This window comes from Sciurus carolinensis, chromosome 8, assembly GCF_902686445.1.
Source record: "Sciurus carolinensis chromosome 8, mSciCar1.2, whole genome shotgun sequence".
NCBI lineage: Eukaryota > Metazoa > Chordata > Mammalia > Rodentia > Sciuridae > Sciurus > Sciurus carolinensis.
In genome coordinates, this window is record NC_062220.1 from 19,523,385 (window position 1) to 19,544,247 (window position 20,863).

The 20,863-nt window shown below is 45.7% G+C and overlaps 1 protein-coding gene across 1 annotated transcript in view; it reads left to right on the forward strand.

The window, feature by feature from the left end:
- LOC124991653 (solute carrier family 23 member 1-like) overlaps window positions 1–20,863 on the forward strand; it is a 42,291-nt gene that overhangs the window by 19,873 nt on the left and 1,555 nt on the right. The window contains exons 4-11 of the mRNA XM_047562387.1: window positions 8,041–8,200; window positions 12,289–12,470; window positions 13,159–13,279; window positions 14,332–14,488; window positions 15,250–15,503; window positions 20,024–20,188; window positions 20,371–20,479; window positions 20,604–20,699. Of these exons, the coding sequence (XP_047418343.1) occupies window positions 8,041–8,200; window positions 12,289–12,470; window positions 13,159–13,279; window positions 14,332–14,488; window positions 15,250–15,503; window positions 20,024–20,188; window positions 20,371–20,479; window positions 20,604–20,699 (1,244 nt within the window). The remainder of the gene's footprint in view (window positions 1–8,040; window positions 8,201–12,288; window positions 12,471–13,158; window positions 13,280–14,331; window positions 14,489–15,249; window positions 15,504–20,023; window positions 20,189–20,370; window positions 20,480–20,603; window positions 20,700–20,863) is intronic.

Below are 20,863 nucleotides of genomic sequence, written 5' to 3' on the forward strand. Positions count from 1 at the left end.
TCTTTCCTGGAGGGAGAAGCCCTGGCTAGAAGTGTTCAGGAAGCCACTTGGGAATGTGAGCTGGGGGTTTCAATGTGCAGTCTGCATACATTGAATGAAATGTCCATATTTGGTATACCACTTCCAACTCTGCCTGTTTTCTTGTAACACAGAGACCCTGTGTTTTGCCTTTTCCAAAGAATATACCTCTTGACTTTCTCCAAGATGGGAAAACTGGTACTTTTAAAGGAATTTAACCTGTTTTAGCTGCACATTTATCCCACTTGGAGAATCATTTCCTGAGACTTTGTGGGTTCTTCAGAGTGTTGGCATTTATGTCTTGCTGGCATAGGATGCTGCTCTCTAGGGCTGTTACATCGGTTACCGCTCTCCACCTGCTTTTCGGCTGTCAAAATTTTATTGCAATTGCTTCATGCTCTATTTTCTTTATCCTTTGACTTTTGCTTCTAAAGTATATTTTAATGTTAAGTTTAGAGGGGTTTCAAGTGGGGCATGTGTGCAACCTGGTTTTTTTTACCCAGAAGTCAATGTCTTTTGGTGTGATTTTGCAAAAGACCCCTTATTTCCTTCATCTTGGACAGTTTCCAGCACTCCTATCCTCTCTACCCACTTATCTTTCTTGCTAAGTGACTGTGAAATTCTAAATTATAGAACTCTTTGCAAGATCTCCTTTCCTTCTAGTTCATGTGCCAAGATTATCATTTCTGAAAAAAGACAGACTGGTGTGGACACTGGCATCAAAGTCTTCTGAAGTACCTGTTAAAAAGGCACCTTCCTGGACCTCCCTGAGGCCTACTGCAAGGTCAGGACCTGTCAGGATTCTGGAAATTCGAATTGAATCCATAGATGATCTAATGCACATTGAAGTTAGGGCACCAAGAGAGACCAGGAGAAGTGAGGGGAGGGAGAATTGTATGATGGCCTACTTTTCATGGCAGTGCATCATGGACTTGGGATAGATCATTGCTGAGGTCACCAACCAGTTCTGGTCTGCAGGGCAAAACATGTGGCAGGTGAACAAGAATTCCTCCTCAATCATTCTCATCAATGGTGCAGTCATGCTTCTAGTTCAGTTTTTAGCTTAGAGGCTTCTGAAAATCTTTGTATTTCCATGTATTCCCTGGGTGCCTTAATGAAATTTGGAGGAAGTGTATCTAATGTGATTAGTCATTCTCCAAGTACCAGGAGAGCACCCCTTCTGTCATTGCCCAGCTCACTTCTGTCTTTTATCAGACCTTGTTGGTCTCTTTGCGACCTGCAGATCCACTAGGGAGGTCTACATGCTTCACTTTATGTCCTCTAAGATCCTAGAGTCCTATTTGCATTCGATTTCCTCCACCCTCATCCCTAGGGAATGGAGAGAAATAAGGGGAAACTGTTGGTAACAAAGTGGTGATGATTGAAACCCCAGGTCAACTCCATAGTGATGTGGAGCTGCAGCCTGAACTCTGGCACCAGCCTCTTTGCTCCCTGGGCCCAACCCAGGACCTATGCCTTCCTCCTCCTGTGCCATAATAGCAGTAAGGTGAGTGTGCACAGTACTGCATGGTTTGTAGAACACATAATTCTTATGAAACTACTTGAAGCAGGTATGCTCTTGAGTCCCGTGGTCCAGGGGAGGAAGAGCAAGCATGAAGAGATGAAGTGGCACCTGTGTCCCATGGAAGCTGCCTGGTGTCTTGGTGTGCTTGGGTCCTCCAAACAAATACTCTAGACTGTGTGGCTTAAGCAAGAGAAATGTATTTCCTCATAGTTCTGGGGCTTGAATTTCCTAGATTGGGGTGTCAGCATGGGTTGGGCTCTGGTGTGGGCCCTCTTCTGCCTTATAGATGACCTCCTTCCTACAGTGTCCTTACACAGTAAGAGAGCGATCTCATCTCTCTCTTCTCATAAGGACACTAATCTTATTGTGGGGACCTCATTCTTATGGCTTCATCTAAACCTAAATACCTCCCAAGGGCTCTACTTCCAAATGACATCAGGTTAGACTAGGGCTTCGACATATGAATATGGGCAGTGGGCACGAATATTCGGTCTGTAGTACCAAATGACATATTTCCGCAGAGGTAGGAATTTTGGTGTCTCGGTAAGTAGAGGAAGTGTTCACCGGTACCCATTCTGGGAAAAACATCGTGTGTGCATTTCCTAAGAGAAAGTCTCCTGGTAGGTCTGGAAGTCTTGGGTCTTCAGCTGTGGGAAGACCTTGGATGCTGTCTGTTTTCTCCTGTAGTCACAACTTCCAACCTCAATGCTGTACCATCCTGGACTGAATTCTGAGATCAGAAGTACTAGTCATCTTCCCCTTTATACCTTGTGGTTGCCTGCTATAAGGGGGCATTGGGATTCATTAGTGACTTTCAGAGTTGAGAGTCTCAAAGGGGGAATCAGATGTGTGAATAAATAATCACAGTGGGTGTAGCAGGTGTAATAATACTGTTACATTCTAAGTGATGTGGTAGCAAGAAAAAGGGGTGAAGTCAGAGAGGTGGGGGCACTTGACAAATGATAGAGAACCAGCTAGATGTGGGGGTCAGGGGTGGGGAAGAACCATTGAGGGGAAAGTCATGCTCATATTTACTGAACACCTACTATGTTTCTGGCATGATGGTTACTATGGTGAACAAGGTGACACAGTCCCATAGACCTTTTGGGGAAACCTTCCTTAGCATGGTTATTCTAACTAGGGCTGTCCTCTCTCTTAAATGCTTGCAAAGCACCATGGAACTTTCCCTCGTAGTGCTTAACCAGAGTTTGCCCTTGTCCCTCTGCACTAGAGAGTGGGCTTCTGTAGGCAGGACTGGTGCCTGGGTTTGGTCATCTGTCGTGCCTGAAGGAAGTGTGAAACTCATGGACAGCAGGGACAGGCTGATGTGCAAGATACAGAAGTCAGGGCTTCTTGCTTCCCCAGCTTACCAAATCCTTAAGTCACTCCTGACTTGCAAAGGAGTATAGGAGACCTCAGGGGAACAGGTTGGACTTCTCAACACTTCCAGAAGGTCAGATATTCCCATTTATCACCCAAAATGGACTATAAAGAGAGGAGACAGATGTTCCATCTAATCATTAGCAGAAATTCTTTAAGTTGTTTGTTTTTCCCACAAATCCTGGTTATCAGTTGTTCTTGTAACAAACATCCTATTGCAGTTTGACCCTGTGACTCAGACTTTCTGGTCAGAATTCTGGTACTTCCTGGCTGAAGCCCTTTTGGGCCTTCCCCAGTATCAGTTTCCTTGTACAGAGAATGTGACCCTACTCACCCCAAATGGTTCTTAAGATACTAACCAGTTCTCTTAGGTTTTATTCTTTTCTTTTCTTTTTTGGTACTGGGGATTGAACCCAGAGTTACAATACTAATGAGTTATATCCCCAGCCCTTTGTATTATACTTCAGAAAAATAAAATTAGAAAAAAATTTTCAGACAGGGTCTCACTAAATTGCCAAGGCTGGCCTTGAACTTGTGATCCTCCGGCCTCAGCCTCCTGAGTTGCTGGGATTACAGGCTTGCACCACCTCACCTGGTTTCAATATACATTTCTGAGTCTACAGATTTTGACACTGGACCTCTTCTTGGGGAACACACAAGTTATTGTTGAAAAGGAAAATGATGTTTTCTCTTCTTCAGACTTGAGCATTAGAATTGGATGGTGAAGGATGGAGGGAGGAGTGGGGCCCACAGGGAGAACTGCCCATGTTTCTCTGGGGAGTAATAAGGGTGACCAGGGAGATTGGTACCTAGATCCCAGTCCATGTATGCTCAGACCAGCTCTGTCTGTGATTGTTACACAAAGCTAGGTACAAATGAAATAAGGTGGGGAGTGATAGAAGGAACAGACAGAAAATGAACTTGGAGGGTCTGAGGGGTACTTCCTGTATGAGACAGGTTGGTAAGCTCCCTTAAATCCTATCTGGGACCAGGTATAATGTGAGGAAATACCTGAAGTCCATACAAAAGCATGTAAGAGTTGTGAGTCATTGCTCAGGAACTTATTCCCAATCAAGTTAGAAGTGTTCATGTGTTGAAAAGAACAAGAATGAAATGAAGAATGAGGGAGAGAGATCTGAAGTAGACCCTACAATAATACTAGGAGGTGAAGCTTCCAACGTGATTAGTAGATCAGTAAGAGCAAGTCCATCCCACAAACACAGGTCATGACACCACATGAAGATAGCCATGCATCAGACTCTAAACTTAACCATTAATGCCACACTTAAAGTACATACCTACTGTCAATTTTAAGAACTAGAATGGTAGAAATAATGATACCTAAAGAGATGTCAAGCTAATGCTGTGAAGTGCTGAGAGGCCAGGTAGATGCCACAGACCAAGGGGTATTGGCAGATGCAAAGACGTGGTCATAGACCAGCCCAAGCATGTGGATTCTGACACAGAAGAAAACAGAATAGAAAATAAATCTTAGTCCACCTGCAAGATATGAGAGTGCCAAAGAGCAGTAAAAAGATCTATACTTTAACATCTGTTATTTAGTGGGGACGTTAAAGAAAGTGTCCTGATGGGAACTACCTTCTGAGAGAATGATAAAATAATGGAAATTACTGCTGGCTGTTGAGCTCTGATATACTGCAGCCATTGAGTTAATGCACATTTCATTTGCACATCTTCACAGTTGCTTTGGGGGAGAGAACTATTATTTCACTGAGGAGGACACTGTAGCTTGTAGGAGTTGAGTGATCAGTCAAGAAGTGCTTCATGGTGGAGCCAGATTTAAACTCGCCTTTGGTCCACTGCTGTTAGTCAATGTCAAAAGTCAGCGAGAAACCTGGATGGTGAGTGAGCAAGGACCTGTCCTGCTGGCTGAGTCCTGACTTGGGCCTCCATCCCTTATCTATAAAATGACAAGGCCAGACTAGATAAGTTTCCGAGAGTCCTTCTGGGCCTGCAATGCTGTGAGTTTTTCTAACCAATGCTTGGGGTTTACAGGAGATATCTAAGTCAGAAGACGCACACACAATAACAATGGGTCACACTCCACGGCAAATTTAAGAAATATGAATTTCCATCCTGGTGGCAGATGCAATGAACTGTGACATAACAAACAGTACTGAGCCGCAATCCTGGTCACCACAGGAGACAAGTGGTAGAACAATGGAAACCTAGTAACAAAAGGGAGGGCTCACATCCAAACATGGATCAGAAAAGCACATAAGAAGAACACAGGGGCACAGCACGTAGATCTGTGTACCGACAGCTCTCTGTCAAGAGAACTGGAGTTAAAGTCTAGGTCAAGAATCTGAAAATAGAACTGGTCAAGAAAAATGGGTACTGATAGGAAGTCATGGTAAAGAAATGGGATGAGGGCTGGGGTTGTGGCTCTTGGCAGAGTGCTTGCCTAGCGTGTGTGCGGCACTGGGTTTGATTCCCAGCGCCATGTATAAATAAATAAAAATAAATAAATGTCAATCAACAACTGAGAATATATTAAAAAAAAAAAAAAAGAAATGGGAAAGCCTAACAAAAGTTGGAAAGGAGCGGGGAGAAACATGGAGATGGAATCCAAAGGTCTGAGTTTAGAATAGTGCAGGAAGGGCTTATTGATACAGTGTGAGAACTAAAAGTATGACGTGTTATTACACTGAAGCAAATACGTAGAATCAAATCCATCTTGCTCTTAAACAGGAAAGACTAGTGGCTAGTGCAGTAGTGCACTCCTGTAATCCCAGTGAGGCTGAGGCAGGAGGATCACAAGTTCAAGACCAGCCTGGCCAACATGGTGACACGCTACCTCAAAATAAAAATAGGATGTTATGTAAACCAGTGGTAAAGCAATCCTGGGTTCAATCCCTGATAACCGCCACCCATTCACCCCCACAAAAAAGATATACAGCAATTATAAAAAAAAAAAAGCGGGCTGGGGAGATCTCAGTTGGTACAATGCTTGCCTTGCAAGCACAGGCCCTGGGTTCAATCCCCAGCACCGCAAAGGGGGAAAAAAAAAAAAAAAAAAGCAATAAGCCCATGGAGTATATGATCCCAACTACATATAATAATCTTGAAAGAAAATAACATGAATAGTTAGAAAGATGCAGAAGTATTTGAAATTTTTGAAATATTCTCTTAAATGATTTCTCATGTGATGAACTATTGCATAAAATAATAGGAAATATATTTTTAAAATAAAAATAAAGCTCACCATCCTAAGAATTGTTATAAATATATTTGACAGTATCAAAATTCTGTGTCATGAATAGAGAGTTTATGGACAGAGAAAAACGGACATAAATTCACATGAATGCACATCTTTCATGGCATAATGAATTACAAATTAACATTTGGGATTTCTTTGCATGCCTGTAAAACTAGGAAAAAAACCCAAAATGATAGAAAAACCCAATGTTGGTATCAGTGGCAGCAAATTCAGCACTGAAGGCAAGGAAGTGAGAATTAAGGAGTTCCTTCCCTCCTGGAGCCCAGAAATAAAGACAAGAAAGGGTAGTGCACACAATGGATTTTTTGTGAGCATAATCATAAAGAACTAAAGGAATTACTGAGGGTATTAGAAATGGTTAGTATGTGAGGACAAAGGCATATGTACATACAGAGAGTGGTCACTAGAGAATAGCAGTCCCCCGACCCACAGGACACACAGTCCAAGCTTTTGCAATGGTGTAAGTAGAATATTTTTCCTTTCTCTATCAGATGCTCAGATTTGCAATTTTAAAACAAAGAGAGGTGTGTGTTTTACACACACACATTTGTGCACAGATAGCACCTCCGGTCGTTCCAACCCCAGATGCACAATATTCTCCGTTTTATTTTGGAGCTCTATGGGCTGGATCTTGGATCTAGACCCTGCCTGCATATTGGAGTTGCCTAAGGAGCTTGAAGCACCCTGGCTTGTCTGGAGTGAGGTCCAGGCATTCACTGTCATGTCCAGCCAGGGCACAAAGGCCACTTAGGCAGCAAAACTCCTTCATGAACTTTTCTATTTCCCTTACACAAGACTTCCTCAGTTATCCTCCAGAATCATCCTCTATGCAACTGCTTGAAGTCCTGATTCAAAAATACCCTTCTAGGGCTGGGGAAATAGCTCAGTTGGTAGAGTGCTTGCCTTGCAAGCACAAGGCCCTGAGTTCGATCCCCAGTACCGCAAAAAAAATACCCTTCTAGTATTATTTTTCAAAAGTGCCTGAACTTAATTGGGTTACAGATGCAATTAGATGCTGGAGTTCCAATTAAGATGCTCTCCACCCCCTCCGATTCTAATGTCCAGAGCAGAAAGACCAAATGACCTGACAGCCTGGGACTCTTTAGTGTGTGAGCATTGCTGGAGGGTGGCTTGGAGCTTGGGTCTTCCTCCAGGGCAGGCAGGCTGGGTAGGCACTGCTAGAAATTCTCACAGAGACCAGATGGAGAGGCCCAGCAGGAGCCTGAGTGGGAACACACTTGGGGATGGCCTTCAAATCTGCTCCATTCTTGTGGTAAGAAGGAGCCTGAAGGAAAAAGTCTGGGATTACCCTTAGTTTCTGGTACAAAAATGGGATGTGGAAACCCAGATTTTAGGCTGTGCAGATGTCTATCTTGGGGAATGTGAGAAGGAGCTGTATGTGTGAGCTATGCTGTGATTTGGGGTCCAGGCAGAATTCTTGGGTGCTGAGTTCAGAGTAGGGGGTGGAAAATGACCCCACCGAGCATGTTCAAGATAGGGTCTTGCTAAATTGGTTATGGCCTTGCTAAATAGCTAAGGCCAGCTTTGAGCTTGAGGTACTCCTGCCTCAGCCTCCCAAGTCACTGGGATTACAGAAGTGCATGACTGAACCCGGCTCTCTTCTAGCTTGGCATCTCCACTACTGGGGTTGGGTATGGTGGTCTTTCCCCAGCCACCTCTCCTACCTGCCCAAAGTGTGACATGATGGACTGACTACCTTGGAGCTTGGTAGGAGTTCCCTGAAACTGGGGAGAGCAAGGGTCTTGTGTTGCCTCTCTGCTGAGCTCAGTCATGAGCTCAAAAGTCTCCTCCGGGGCCAGGGACAGGCCTGTGTGGGAGCATCTCAGGGAGTAACTGCATTCTCCCCTTCCTCCAGGCTGCCCATTCTCCAGGGAGGGACCTTTGCTTTTGTGGCGCCTTCTCTGGCCATGCTCTCTCTTCCATCCTGGAAGTGCCCAGAGTGGACACTCAATGCCAGCCAGGTGAACACCAGCTCTCCTGCATTCGTGGAGGAATGGCAGAGGAGGATCCGAGAGGTAAGGGGGCCAGGGGAGGGCTGGGTGGGAGTGAGGAGGTGGTAGATGGGGATCCATGGTCCTTTCATTTGCTCAACCTTCATTAATCAACTCCCTGCCAGGAGAGATCCTGGGCTTTAGGATAGTGATGGGCAAAAGGACAGAGAGGATCCTGTCCTCAGGAAGCTGACATTCTGGTGTTCATGCTCCAAGAAGACTCAAGAGGGAGCCATAGTGCACGAAGAAAATAAGAGCAGGAGGGGGATGGGGGCTGCCAGGGAGGAAAGCCTGGAGCTTGAGGAAGGCATTCTTGGGGACTTGTTTGCATCTTTTTTTTTTTTTTTTTTTTTTAATATTTTTAGTTGTAGATGGACATAATGTCCTTCATTCATTTATTTTTATTCAGTGCTGAGAATCGAACCCAGTGACTCACACGTGCGAGGCAAGCGCTCTACCACTGAGCCACAACCCCAGCCCCCACTTTCGCATCTTTCAAGGAGGAAGAGTGCAAGTGACAGAGACAGCTACATTTGCTTTTCTTTCTTTCATTTTTTGTGCTTGTAGAGTCTCCTAAAGCAGGAGTCAGCAAATTTGGTTCTTGGACCAATTTCCACCTGTGGCCTGTTTTTCTTTGTTTGTTTGTTTGTTTTTGTTTTTTTAATATGAAAAGGTATATGTGGCAGAAACCACATGTGGCCCCAGATTTAAAATATTTAAAAGAGTAGCCTTTTACAGAAAAAGTTTGCCAACTCCTGCCCTAAAACACAGAGGCCAGGGCAGGGGCTTCTCTTCGGGGGGGGGCTAAGGCAGTCTCCCATCTCCTCTGTTCTTTCCCAACTTGAGGAGTTCAATGCAATGGGTCACAAAACCAGTATTCTTTCGTATTTTTTGCTCCCTCTGCTGGTCAAATATTTTTCACCTATGCTGTTAATGTTCTTTCAAGTATCCACCTTATTTTCTTAATTCATTGATTGGTTGGTTTTATTCACCAGGTCAGCCTATCGGGATGAGGGTGGCTTCTCCATGTCTCCCTGAATTATATTGATCTGCACACATGTCCAGGCTGGAAACCTGTTGGTCAGCAGACCACCTGTGTATCATGGTCCAGTCACAGATGAAAGCCACATGATTATAGCTCCAAAGGAGCGTTAGGACTCTCAAGGTTCAGGAAGTCACAGAGGGGATAATGAACAGTGATTCTGTTCTGAAGAAAAAGTGGTTGCAGGAAAGGTAGCAAACTGTGTGGTGTGTGCAGGATGTGGGAAGGGCAGGGATGGCAAGTTCAGTTTTCAACACACGAGACCAATTTAAACCTCACATCCAGTATCATGGTAGTTGGAGCTGCCTGGAACCATTCACAGTACCAACACATAAAAATGATGGAAGAACTGTATTTTCGAACACATACTTGAGCAGAAAGCCAAGGAGGAATGACTCTTTCTAGAAACAAGGATGGAAAGTATAGTCAGAAGCATGGGACTTATAATGGTGGGATGAGGAATTGAGCCAGACACAGGACAAAGGCTGGAAGTTTGGGTCATGATCAGCTGGGGTCCTGTGGCTTCCCCTTCAGTGAGTGGAGGTCTGTGATGGCTCTCCCCTCCAGCCAGGGAGAAAGGAAACTTTTCCCTCTGCCCAGAGGACTGTGGGAAGTGTTGGGATGTAGATCTGCCTGAGGGTTTAAACTACAGCTCTCAACACATGAGTGTGGTGGCAAGTTTCCCAAGCTCAGGAGTGGAGACAGGTCCTGTCAACAAAATACCTGTGGCTCGCAGCAGAAGAGAATGTAAAGTCACTCTGGAGGGAATCTTCCACTTTCCCCACTCCACAAAACTCCCACTGGAATAAAACAATCACCCTGAAGATGAGCCCAGAGGTGTAAATGTCAGCATTTCACACACGAAAATAATGTATTATGAGAGAGACTCAGCAGAAACAAGAGGTAATTGAACAGTGAAAGGCTATTAAATCAACATGATTAAGTTAATTTAAAAGGATCAAGAGTCATTAGAAACCATACTACACACAATAATTGAAAGAAGGACAGGGAAATTTGAAAATAAATCCAACAATGTTAGTAATGAAAAGATATAGTCATTGTAATTTAAAAATGCATTTAATGAACAAATAGCATTTATACACAGGGAGATTAATGGACTGAAAGATTATATAAGGAAATAATCCAGAATTCAGCACAGAGAGATAAATAAATAGGAATATTAAATAGAGAATAAGAAGACATGTGGAATAGAACAAGATGTCTACTTGTATCTAATAGAAATTCTGAAAGGCCATAATACAGAAAATAGTATTAGAAGACAGAACAGCTGATCATTTAGAACAGATGAAAGATGTGAATTCTCTAGAGAAAAAGCACATGAAGTCCCAAGTGGAATAAATAAAAGTAAATCCACAGTGAACACCTCATAATGAAACTGCTACACCAAATACGAAGAGAAAAATCGTAAAAGCATCAAGAAAGAAAAGAAAAATGCCCTACAAAAGCATAGAAATTTGAAATTCTGCAGCCTTCTCAGTAGGAAACCTCAAAGTCTGGAAGGCAATGGAATATTTCCAAACTGCTAAGAGAAAACACTGTCATCCTAGAATTCTGTCCCCAACTGTAGAATTCTGTATCATACAAGATTGATGACAAAAATCAAGCATTTTCAGTGAAACAAAGATGCACAGAGTTTATTCACTACTGACTTTCAATGAAATAACTACTAAAAGATATTCTTCAGGCAAAAGAAATAAGTCTTGAATTAAAGAGTGGTGGGAAAGAAGCAATAGTGAAGAACCAACCATGTGGTAAAAGCATAGGTGTATTAGTCAGCTTGGGCTGCCATCACAAAAACACCATAGACTGCATGGCCTAAAGAGCAGAAATGAATTTCCTCACAGTGATGGAGGCTGGAAGCCTCAAATCAGGGCTCTCTTGTTGGCTTGCAGACAGGTGCCTTCTAACTACATCCTCCTATAACTTTCCTGGACGCATCAGGGACAGAGAATCTTCCTTTTCATATAAAGGCACCAATGCTGTCATGCGGGCCTCATTCTCCTCACCTCACCTAAAGCTCATATCTTCCAAGCCTCCATTTCCAAATACCATCACATCGGGACAAGGGCTTTGATATCAAAATGTGATATATGGCACAATTCAGTACATGGCAGTAGGTAAATCTAAATAAGCAGTAAGTGTAGGAAAATACAGTACAATTCATAGTAATAATCAACAGTGGGAAACATTTGTCAATAATGGCATGGAAAACAAGATGGTGATAGGAGTTGAAGTTTTTTATAGTCATTGTACTATTTGGGAGGAGGAAAGAAAATTTTATTTAGTGTAGACTTTGTTATGTGAAATATTGATACGAAAAAGTTAAGAAAAATTTCTAAAAGATTATATAGAAGGTATGACATCCAAACTGGTAAAGAGAGGAAGTAAAGTAAATTCATTCATCCAAAAAACGAAGGATGGACAAACTGAGGTCAAATCTGGCCTGTCGCCTGTTTTTGTATAGCCCATGAGCTAAGAATAGTTATACATTTTAAGTGGTAATTTTAAAAAGCTCAAAAGAAGAATATTATGTCCTGAAATGTCCAAATTGCATGATATTCAAATTTCAGTGTCTATAAATGAAGTCCTATTGGAAACAGCTATGTTCATTTGTTCACATCTTGTCTGGAAAAGTTGCAACAAGCCCGTATGGCCACCAAGCCTGAAATATTCTCTCATCGGTCCTTTACGGAAAAAGTTTTCTGACCCCTGCAATAGGCAGCAGGAGAACGGAAGACTGTAGCGGCAAGATGTCCAATACACACTGAATTGTCACAAGTCATTTCATCACCATGACTACGACTGATAAGGAATCTTGAAGCCTATTTCCTGAAAAGTTTCATGTTAAATGAAAATGTGCAACAGACCACTGGAAATGCTGGAGAGAAGCGTGACATCAGGTCTCTCCTCTCAGTTCCTTGGGGCTCCAGCTTTGCCTCTGCCCTGCCTTTGAAGGCAGCCGGAGGGGTGACCAGACTGAGCAGCAGGCTGAGCAGCTCGGCCTGTTCTGGTGGCCTGGGCTGAGCCGAGACCCACTCTCTCCCTTCAGTTGCAGGGTGCCATCATGGTTGCTTCCTGTGTCCAGATGCTCGTGGGATTCTCAGGCCTCATTGGCTTTCTCATGCGCTTCATTGGCCCCTTGACCATTGCTCCGACCATTTCCCTGGTGGCCCTGCCTCTCTTTGATTCTGCAGGCAACGATGCTGGAATCCACTGGGGCATTTCCTTCATGTAAGTACTGTCTTGGGAGGAGACATCTAAGCCCATCTAAGCATTCTTGGGTGGGAGATCAGTTGTTGAGAAAAATAGGAGTCCAGGATATCAGTTTTCACTGAACTGCACAAAGAGTGGCCTCAGCTCTGAAGCATGTTAGTCTAGAGAGAGATAAGACTTGAATCTGAGTGCCCGTGATTCCAGGAGGCAGCCAGCAGGCATCAGAGCTATGTGCATGTGGAGGAGGGGTGATGACGGTCAGCTGGGAGGATCAGGAGACTTCATGGGAAGCAGGAAACGAGGCCTCAGGCATTTAAACAGTTTTGAAGGGACTTGGGAGTGACACTTGCATTCACTCTGCCTCTTGTGGTCTGAGGTGAGGTGTGGGGATCATCAGACCTGCATCAGGCCTGCCTGGGAGGTGTGACCGTCCCTATGGGCCTCAGCCTGTTCCTCTCAGACACCCCAGAAACAATGGCCTCCTATCCCACTGTTCCTCTTCAGCCACCAGCAGCTGAAGTGATGCAGAGATGGCAGGACTCTGCCTGCCCTGCAGAGAGGGGCCAGCTGGAGCCCCTCCTGGTGAGGCCACTGGTTCCAGAGACACCTGGTGGCTCAGCTTCCTGGGCCACCCTCAGAGCCTCGTGAGCCCCTGCCCAGAAGAGCCCGGTTTTCCAGGTTGGGTGTGGTTGTTTGTTTGTTTCAGGACCATCTTTCTCATCGTGCTGTTTTCCCAATTCCTGAAAAATATTGCGGTGCCTGTGCCTGTTTTTGGGGGAGAGAAGAAGTGTCACACCTCCAAGTTCTACCTGTTTCAGGTCTTCCCTGTAAGAAGTACCCCTCACCCACCCTCTTCCATTCTTAATCGATGCACCTGGAGAGTATGAGCAGCTTGCCCGTGCCCAGGTGGCCCCCAAATCAAAGCTCCTCCATGTGTCATGACCTCTTCCTGGGAGGCAGAAAAAGAATCAGGTCTGTGGGGTGTACCTCCTGGCAGTTGGTGGCATTGCATTCCAGGTCCCAGAAGCCCTAGTCACTGTTCTGGGCACAGGTGTGGGACAGTCTTCTCATATATCTGGTTGTCCTCACAGCAAGGTACTGGGAGAGACAGCCCGGTTCACCTTGAAGGATGCAAATCTAAGGGCCTGAAAGAGCCTGCTGAGATGAGTTGCTTAGATCAGGTCTTTCCCAGTGGCTCATGGGTCATCCAAGTGCTGGTGAGGAAGATGGCGTCTCCCTTCCTAGAGCCTTCTTTGTTGAATTCACACAACCCTGTCCAGCGTGTGGAGCTGCCAACATGGCTGTGTCTTCAGGTTTAACTGTGAACTGTATTTCTCAAGGTATAAAGAAACTTCCACATAATGATCTTGTTGATCTTTCAACAAACCTGCAGTCCAATGATTCTAAAATTCGGTGTGTACGTGAATCACTTGAAGAATTCATTAAGAATCTGGAGTTCTGGAGTCCCACCACTGAACATAAAATTCATGTATCTGAGGACCTCACTTCCAGGCCCTGTTTCAGGCCTGCAGAGTAGTGATTGTGATTCCATGGTACAGATGAGAAAACCAAGGCCCAGAGGGTTTCCTCCCAGGTCACATGGTCAGCAATCAGAGAGAGAGCCTGGTGTAATGCTGCTCCATGCTGTGCCCAGTGGGCTGGACTTTCTGCCCCATAGTCTCCTCCCATAGATTATTTTGTGTTATTTCCAGTCTGTTTCTTTAACATGCTGATTTATCCATGGACACAGCAGGTTCCTGTTGTCATTAGCAGTGTTGGTCACCCAGCACTTCCTCATCTCAGAGTGTTTGTGGACCCCTCCTGAGGCGGGAAAGGGGGCAGGAACTGGCAGAGCTTGAAGGGACGCTCCCTCTGGCAGGTGCTGCTGGCTCTCTGCATCTCCTGGCTCATCTGCTTCGTGCTCACGGTCACCAACACTCTCCCCTCGTCGCCCACTGCCTATGGGTACCTGGCCCGCACTGACACCAAAAGCAGCGTCCTGAGCCAGGCCCCTTGGTTCCGCATCCCTTACCCAGGTAAGGAGAAGATAGGTGTCCCTTCTTGCTTGGGACACAGACTGCGTGGCTCAGGTCACTGGTTAGAGACATGAACAGGGCTGGGGAGGGATTGTTAAGGAGGGATAGGCCCCAGGGAATCCATATTCCTAAAAAAGGAGACCCCAGGTTGTTCTAAGAATTCTTTGGGGTGGTGGACAAAGGCTGGCCCTCCCAGACCTCCCTCAAAGCTGGGCGACCTCCCTGGTCCTCCACATTGCCCAGAACCCTTAAGCCTGGGGATGGGTCGGGGGGGGAAGAGAGAGGCCTGACCTCCAGCTGGACCTTCATGTCTCCTCATGGTTTCAATGGATCTCACAAAAGGGAGACACAGCACTGAACTGGAGTATTTCTGGGGAGACCAGGTAATCCCTTAGACCACTTCTGCTCCTCTTTCCCTATGGTTTTGCCTCATAGTGTAAAAGTATACAAGGTGTCCAGGCATGGCCAACCTGGCCTCAGGGATGTGGACCTAGGGCCTCCCTTAAGAGTCTCAGCTTTTGAAACCTTCAAGGCCTCCCTAGGAAAAGGTCATTTCTGCCTCCTTCTGTGCACAGTGACCTCAAGTTCTGGACATCTGATGTGGTTCAGGAGGAATGGCAGGGCAGGAATCCCAGCCAAAGCCTCTGGACAGTTGTGAAAGCTGAGGACTCTTACAGCCTCCCAGAAATCCCTCTTACCAAGAAATGACTTCGGTTTCCTCAGCCTCCTCTGACTGGACTCCCCCTGCATTGCATTTTCAGGGCAGTGGGGCCACCCCACCGTCAGCCTGGCTGGGGTCTTTGGCATCATCGCTGGGGTGATCTCCTCCATGGTGGAGTCTGTGGGTGATTACTACGCCTGTGCCCGGCTGGTGGGAGCCCCACCTCCTCCAAAGCATGCCATCAACCGTGGCATTGGCATCGAGGGCCTTGGCTGCTTGCTGGCAGGAGCCTGGGGGACAGGGAATGGCACCACCTCTTACAGTGAGAACGTCGGAGCGCTGGGCATCACCAGGGTAAGTGACAGTCTGGGCACCTGAGTCTGTCACCATACCTGTTAGTTTCCTGTTGCTTCTCTAACAAATTATCACAAATCGATGGCTTCAAACAACCCCAACTTATTATCTTGATCTGGAGGCCAGATTTTGGACACCAGTCTCGTGGGGCTAAAATGTTGGTGTCGGCAGGACTGTGTTCCTCTCTGGAGCCTCTGGGGGGACCCTTACCCTGTCATTTTCTGTCATCCATAATTTGCCGTGATTGTACTGTGGCCACTTTCTCCATCTTCCTCTGCCACTGTGGGAAAGGTTCTCTGCATTCCAGAACCCATGGACATAGACTGGGCCCACCTGGTTACTCTCCCTTCCCAAGGTCCTTAATGCAATCACACCAGCAGAGTTGCTTTTCCAGTTAAGGCAACACATTCACAATTCAGGGGTTAGGACATGGTGCCTTTGCAGGGCCCGTGGCTGGGCTTTACATACTTGACCTTATTTGATTGTGGCCATGCTGCAGGCAGAGTCTGTTCTGGCACTGGCACGCACTGAAGACAGTCCTCCTTTCTGGAGTTTAGGTGGGGGTTTCATTACCTCCAGCCCCGAACGATCCACTGTACCTGGCCAGCCCCTCCTGTTGTCCCCAGGACTCCTCACACACATGGCTTCTGGGAAGCCCAGCACATGCCCTATCTGACCTCTGCAGTCCCTATCTTGGTTCACCCCACCGGGCATGTCATCCTTAGCTTCTTGTTCACCTGTTAGTTCTAATTTCTCCACATGGCTCCCTTCCTGTCTCCCTTCATCTTTCCCAGTGCCACAGCCTGTTCATCTCCCAGCTGGTTAAACTAGTGCCTCCCATACTGTCTTCTCAGGATCTTGCCCACCTCTAATCCACCTACCACATGACTGCCCAAGGGTCCTTTTAGAACCCAATTCTGATTAGGTTGGTCTCTGCTTAAAATCTTCTCATGGCTCCCCATTTTCTACAGTATAGTTCCATCAGGTCAGCAAGAACTCTTGAGAATGATGCTTTCTAAAGTGACTTAGAGCCAGGTGCTGTGGTGAAGCCTGTAATCCCAGTGGCTGGGAAGGCTGAGGCAGGAGGATCACAAGTTCAAGGCCAGCCTCAGTAACTTAACGAGGCTCTAAGCAACTTAGTGAGACCCTGTCTCAAAATAAAAACTAAAAAGAGGGCTGGGGCTGGGGCTCAGTGGGTAAGCATGCCTGCCTTCAATTTCGGCTACCAAAAATAAATAAAGTGATTTAGAAAGTCATAGTGATGCTTTTTCTCTTTCCATGTGCTTCATTGTACTCTGGTGGTGGTTCCCAGCACATGTCCTGTGAGCCCAGGAGAAACAGAACACTTCCCCTCCCCCACACCCCAACTCGCCCTGTATCATGGCTCCCTCGGTGGCTCTGATGTGCATCCTGAAGGCTCTGAGGCTTTACAGCATCAGATCTCTCTCCTCTGTGCTCTGCATGACCTCTGGCATAGTAGGAGCTAAACTCTGAGTGAATGGCTGAGCTAAGCACCCAACCCTACAGCAAGTCCTGTGTTCCATGACACCCACTCTTTAAGAGTTCAAAGCCGTTCATGCAGGTGAGGGGAACATCTTTCCACAGGAGGACCACCAACCCACACAGAAATATGGCACAGTGTGCTACATGAGTTTGAAGCAGCAGATATTTCCTTTCCCACTAAAGGGAACAAATCTCATGCCAACAAAAAATTATTTTCAATAAAAAAGTCTATTTTTCTGGACATAATTTCTAAATTAATACCATTAGAGGAGATGGGGGGAAATAGGAAATAAAGATACACAGATGAAAAGCAGGCTACAAATCAAGTGTGAGAGAGAGAAACCAGGAAAGAGGCCAAGTAGTAAGAACACTTGGTTTTATGAACTCGTCCGGCCCCTTGTGGCCCTTTGGGGTACTACACTGTTGTGTCTCTCCCGCAATGAGTTCCCACTACTACTTGGTTCTCTCCAAGTCTTAGGGGAAAAAGACTAAAGGCCAGAGTTCTGCCAGTTCTCTAGGATGTCATGCTGCCAGCCCAAATGTCAGTCCTGAGACTAAAAAGACCCAAGGCTGTTTGTGAAGTGCTTGCAGTAATAGGATTGGGGAATGACTACCATCCTTATGAGATGAGTGGCATGTGCAAAGGACATTGGTTGACCCTGACAAGTCTATCCATTGTGTTTGTAGTCATGCCTGTGCCCCCATAGCTAATTGTCAAGGCTGTAAACTAAACAAAAGGTTCTTGATGTAATAGGAATTCCTAATGAAGACAGTTAAATAAATAAACTCTTAGCTTGAAAAGAGTAAAATGGGCAAATGCACAATCTGCTACTTTATCATTGCATTAATGGACTTTAGTTGAGGTTTTAATTGTGGTAAAAAGCACCAAACATACATTTACCCTGGTAACCGTTTTTAGGTATACAATTCAGTAGTGGTTATCATATGTAAATTGTTGTATAACAGATCTCTAAAACTTTTTCATCTTGCAAGACTGAAACTACATTACAGTATCTTTTAGGGGCCAGGGGTAGGTACACAGGAATGAGAAACAGGTTCAAGAACTATCTAAATGTGTTCATCAACACTGGACTCCTGAGGACAAGAATATTTGTGGTACAGCACTAACTTTTAAGAATGATATGGAATTCCCAAAATTAGGGGTCATTTTTGGAAGACTTGTTTCCAACTAGTTTTAGGTTCACAGTTAGATTGTGTAAGAGATAATGAGACCTATTTCTGCCACTATGGTGGTGCATCTGTTATGATTGACGAACTGACATGATCATCACCACCCACAATCCATAGTTCACATTTTGTTCACTCTTGGTGTTGCACATCTTGCAGGTTTAGACACATGTATAATGACACATATATACCACTGCAGTATCATACAGAATAGTATTATTACACTGAAACTCAGAGGTCATTTCTAAGAGAAGTTGTCACCCAAATCCCAGTCTGAGTCCTGACTATGTCAGTAGTGACAGCTGTGTGCCCCAGCAATATGAGACCAGCTATGGGATGGGGTGGATATTGACGAAGGTCCATGATCCCCACAGTAGGGGGATCTTTTTTTTTTTATTGTAAACAAATGGGATACAAGTTGTTTATCTATTTGTACATGGAGTCAAGGCATACCATTTGTGTAATCATAAATTTACATAGGGTAATGTTGTTTGACTCATTCTGTTATTTTTTCCCTTCCCCCCACCCCTCCCACCCCTCTTTTCCCTCTATACAGTCCTTCCTTCCTCCATTCTTGCCACGCTCCTTAACCCTAACCCTAAACCTAACCCTAACCCTAACGCTAACCCCTCCAACCCCCCATTATATGTCCTCATCCGCTTATCAGTGAGATCATTTGTCCTTTAGTTTTTTGAGATTGGCTTATCTCACTTTGCATGATATTCTCCAATTTCATCCATTTGCCTGCAAATGCCATAATTTTATCATTCTTTATGGCGGAGTAATATTCCATTGTATATATATATGCCACAGTTTCTTTATCCATTCATCAATTGAAGGACATCTAGGTTGGTTCCACAATCTGGCTATGGTGAATTGAGCAGCAATGAACATTGATGTGGCTGTATCTCTGTAGTATGCTGATTTTAAGTCCTTTGGGTATAGGCCAAGGAGTGGGATAGCTGGGTCAAATGGTGGTTCCATTCCAAGCTTTCTGAGGAATCTCCATACTGCTTTCCAGAGTGGCTGCACTAATTTGCAACCCCACCAGCAATGTATGAGTGTACCTTTTTCCCCACATCCTCACCAACACCTATTGTTGCTTGTGTTCTTGATAATCGCCATTCTAATAGGGGTGAGATGGAATCTTAGGGTAGTTTTGATTTGCATTTCTCTTATTACTAGAGATGTTGAATATTTTTTCATATATCTGTTGATTGCTTGTACATCTTCTTCTGTGAAGTGTCTGTTCATTTCCTTAGCCCATTTGTTGATTGGATTATTTGTATTCTTGGTGTAGAGTTTTTTGAGTTCTTTATATATTCTGGAAATTAGCACTCTATCTGAAAGATATTCTCAGGGGGAGCTTTTTTGAAGCCTGTGTAGAAACTGTGTTTTATTTCAAGATCTAAAAGCCATTATAAAGAGATAGCTAAACATATTTCTTTAGCATTCCAAGACTCGCAGCCTTTCGGGAATCTCTATTGCAAACCAGGCATTGGCTGTTGGTGAGAAGCAGGGCTGAGATGGGCTCTCAGACCCCCATTCTTACGCATGAGGCCACTCTGCCACCCCAGAGAGGCTAATCCCCTCACTGCACAGGCTTCCCAGGGGACAAGCCCTTGGGCCAGTGTGTGGACAGGTCTGAGAGAGACAGTGGAGAGGTGAGGCAGAGGCTGGGCACCAAGTTCAGCCCTCATTTTCTCTCTTCCCAACCCCATTTGGGAGCAGAGGGGCTGTCCTGGGGAACGGGGCCTGCTCCTGAGAGTCCACCTCAGCAGTGTTCAGGGTGACCTGTAACAAGGCTCCCCCTCTCCCTGGTGCCACAGGTGGGCAGCAGGATGGTGATCGTCACGGCGGGCTGCGTGCTGCTCCTGATGGGTGTTTTTGGGAAGATCGGGGCTGTGTTTGCCACCATTCCAACTCCAGTGATCGGGGGCATGTTCCTCGTCATGTTTGGGGTCATCAGCGCCGTGGGGATCTCCAATCTGCAGGTGAGATGGGCGAGAAAAGCAGCAGGAGCCCACAGGATGCAGGTGAACAGGATGGGACAGGGCCTGGGGAGGAGAAGGGAATCCTTGGGTTGGAACCACACTGCTCTCAAATGGAAGGGAGAAACAGCCAAAGTGTCCAAACTTCTGATACCAGCTCCTCCCTCTGGGCCTTTCTCCTGCAGTTCGTGGACATGAACTCATCCAGGAACCTGTTTGTCTTTGGCTTCTCCATCTACTGTGGCCTCGCCATTCCCAACTGGGTGACCAAGAACCCTGAGAGGCTGCAGACAGGTGAGCGCTCCTCACCTCTCCAGCCATCACTCCACTCTGTCCCCTACACAGTCGCCACTCTGGTTGTGGAGCTATGGGGACCAACCCATGGTCCTGTGAACCTGTCACTTTTGTCTCACTCTAGGGATTCTCCAGCTGGACCAGGTCATCCAGGTGTTGCTGACCACCGGCATGTTTGTTGGTGGATTTCTGGGCTTTCTCCTCGATAATACCATCCCTGGTAGGGCTCACCTGTGAGCTGGCAGTGTGGGTAGATGGGTACAGTCTGGGCGACCTAGAAACCTTCAGGCTGTGACTACTGTGTCAGGCTGGTCACAGCATACCCTGTGCTCTGGATCTGGAGATGAGGGTCCGGACGGGTCTGTATTAGTTAGCTCAGGCTGC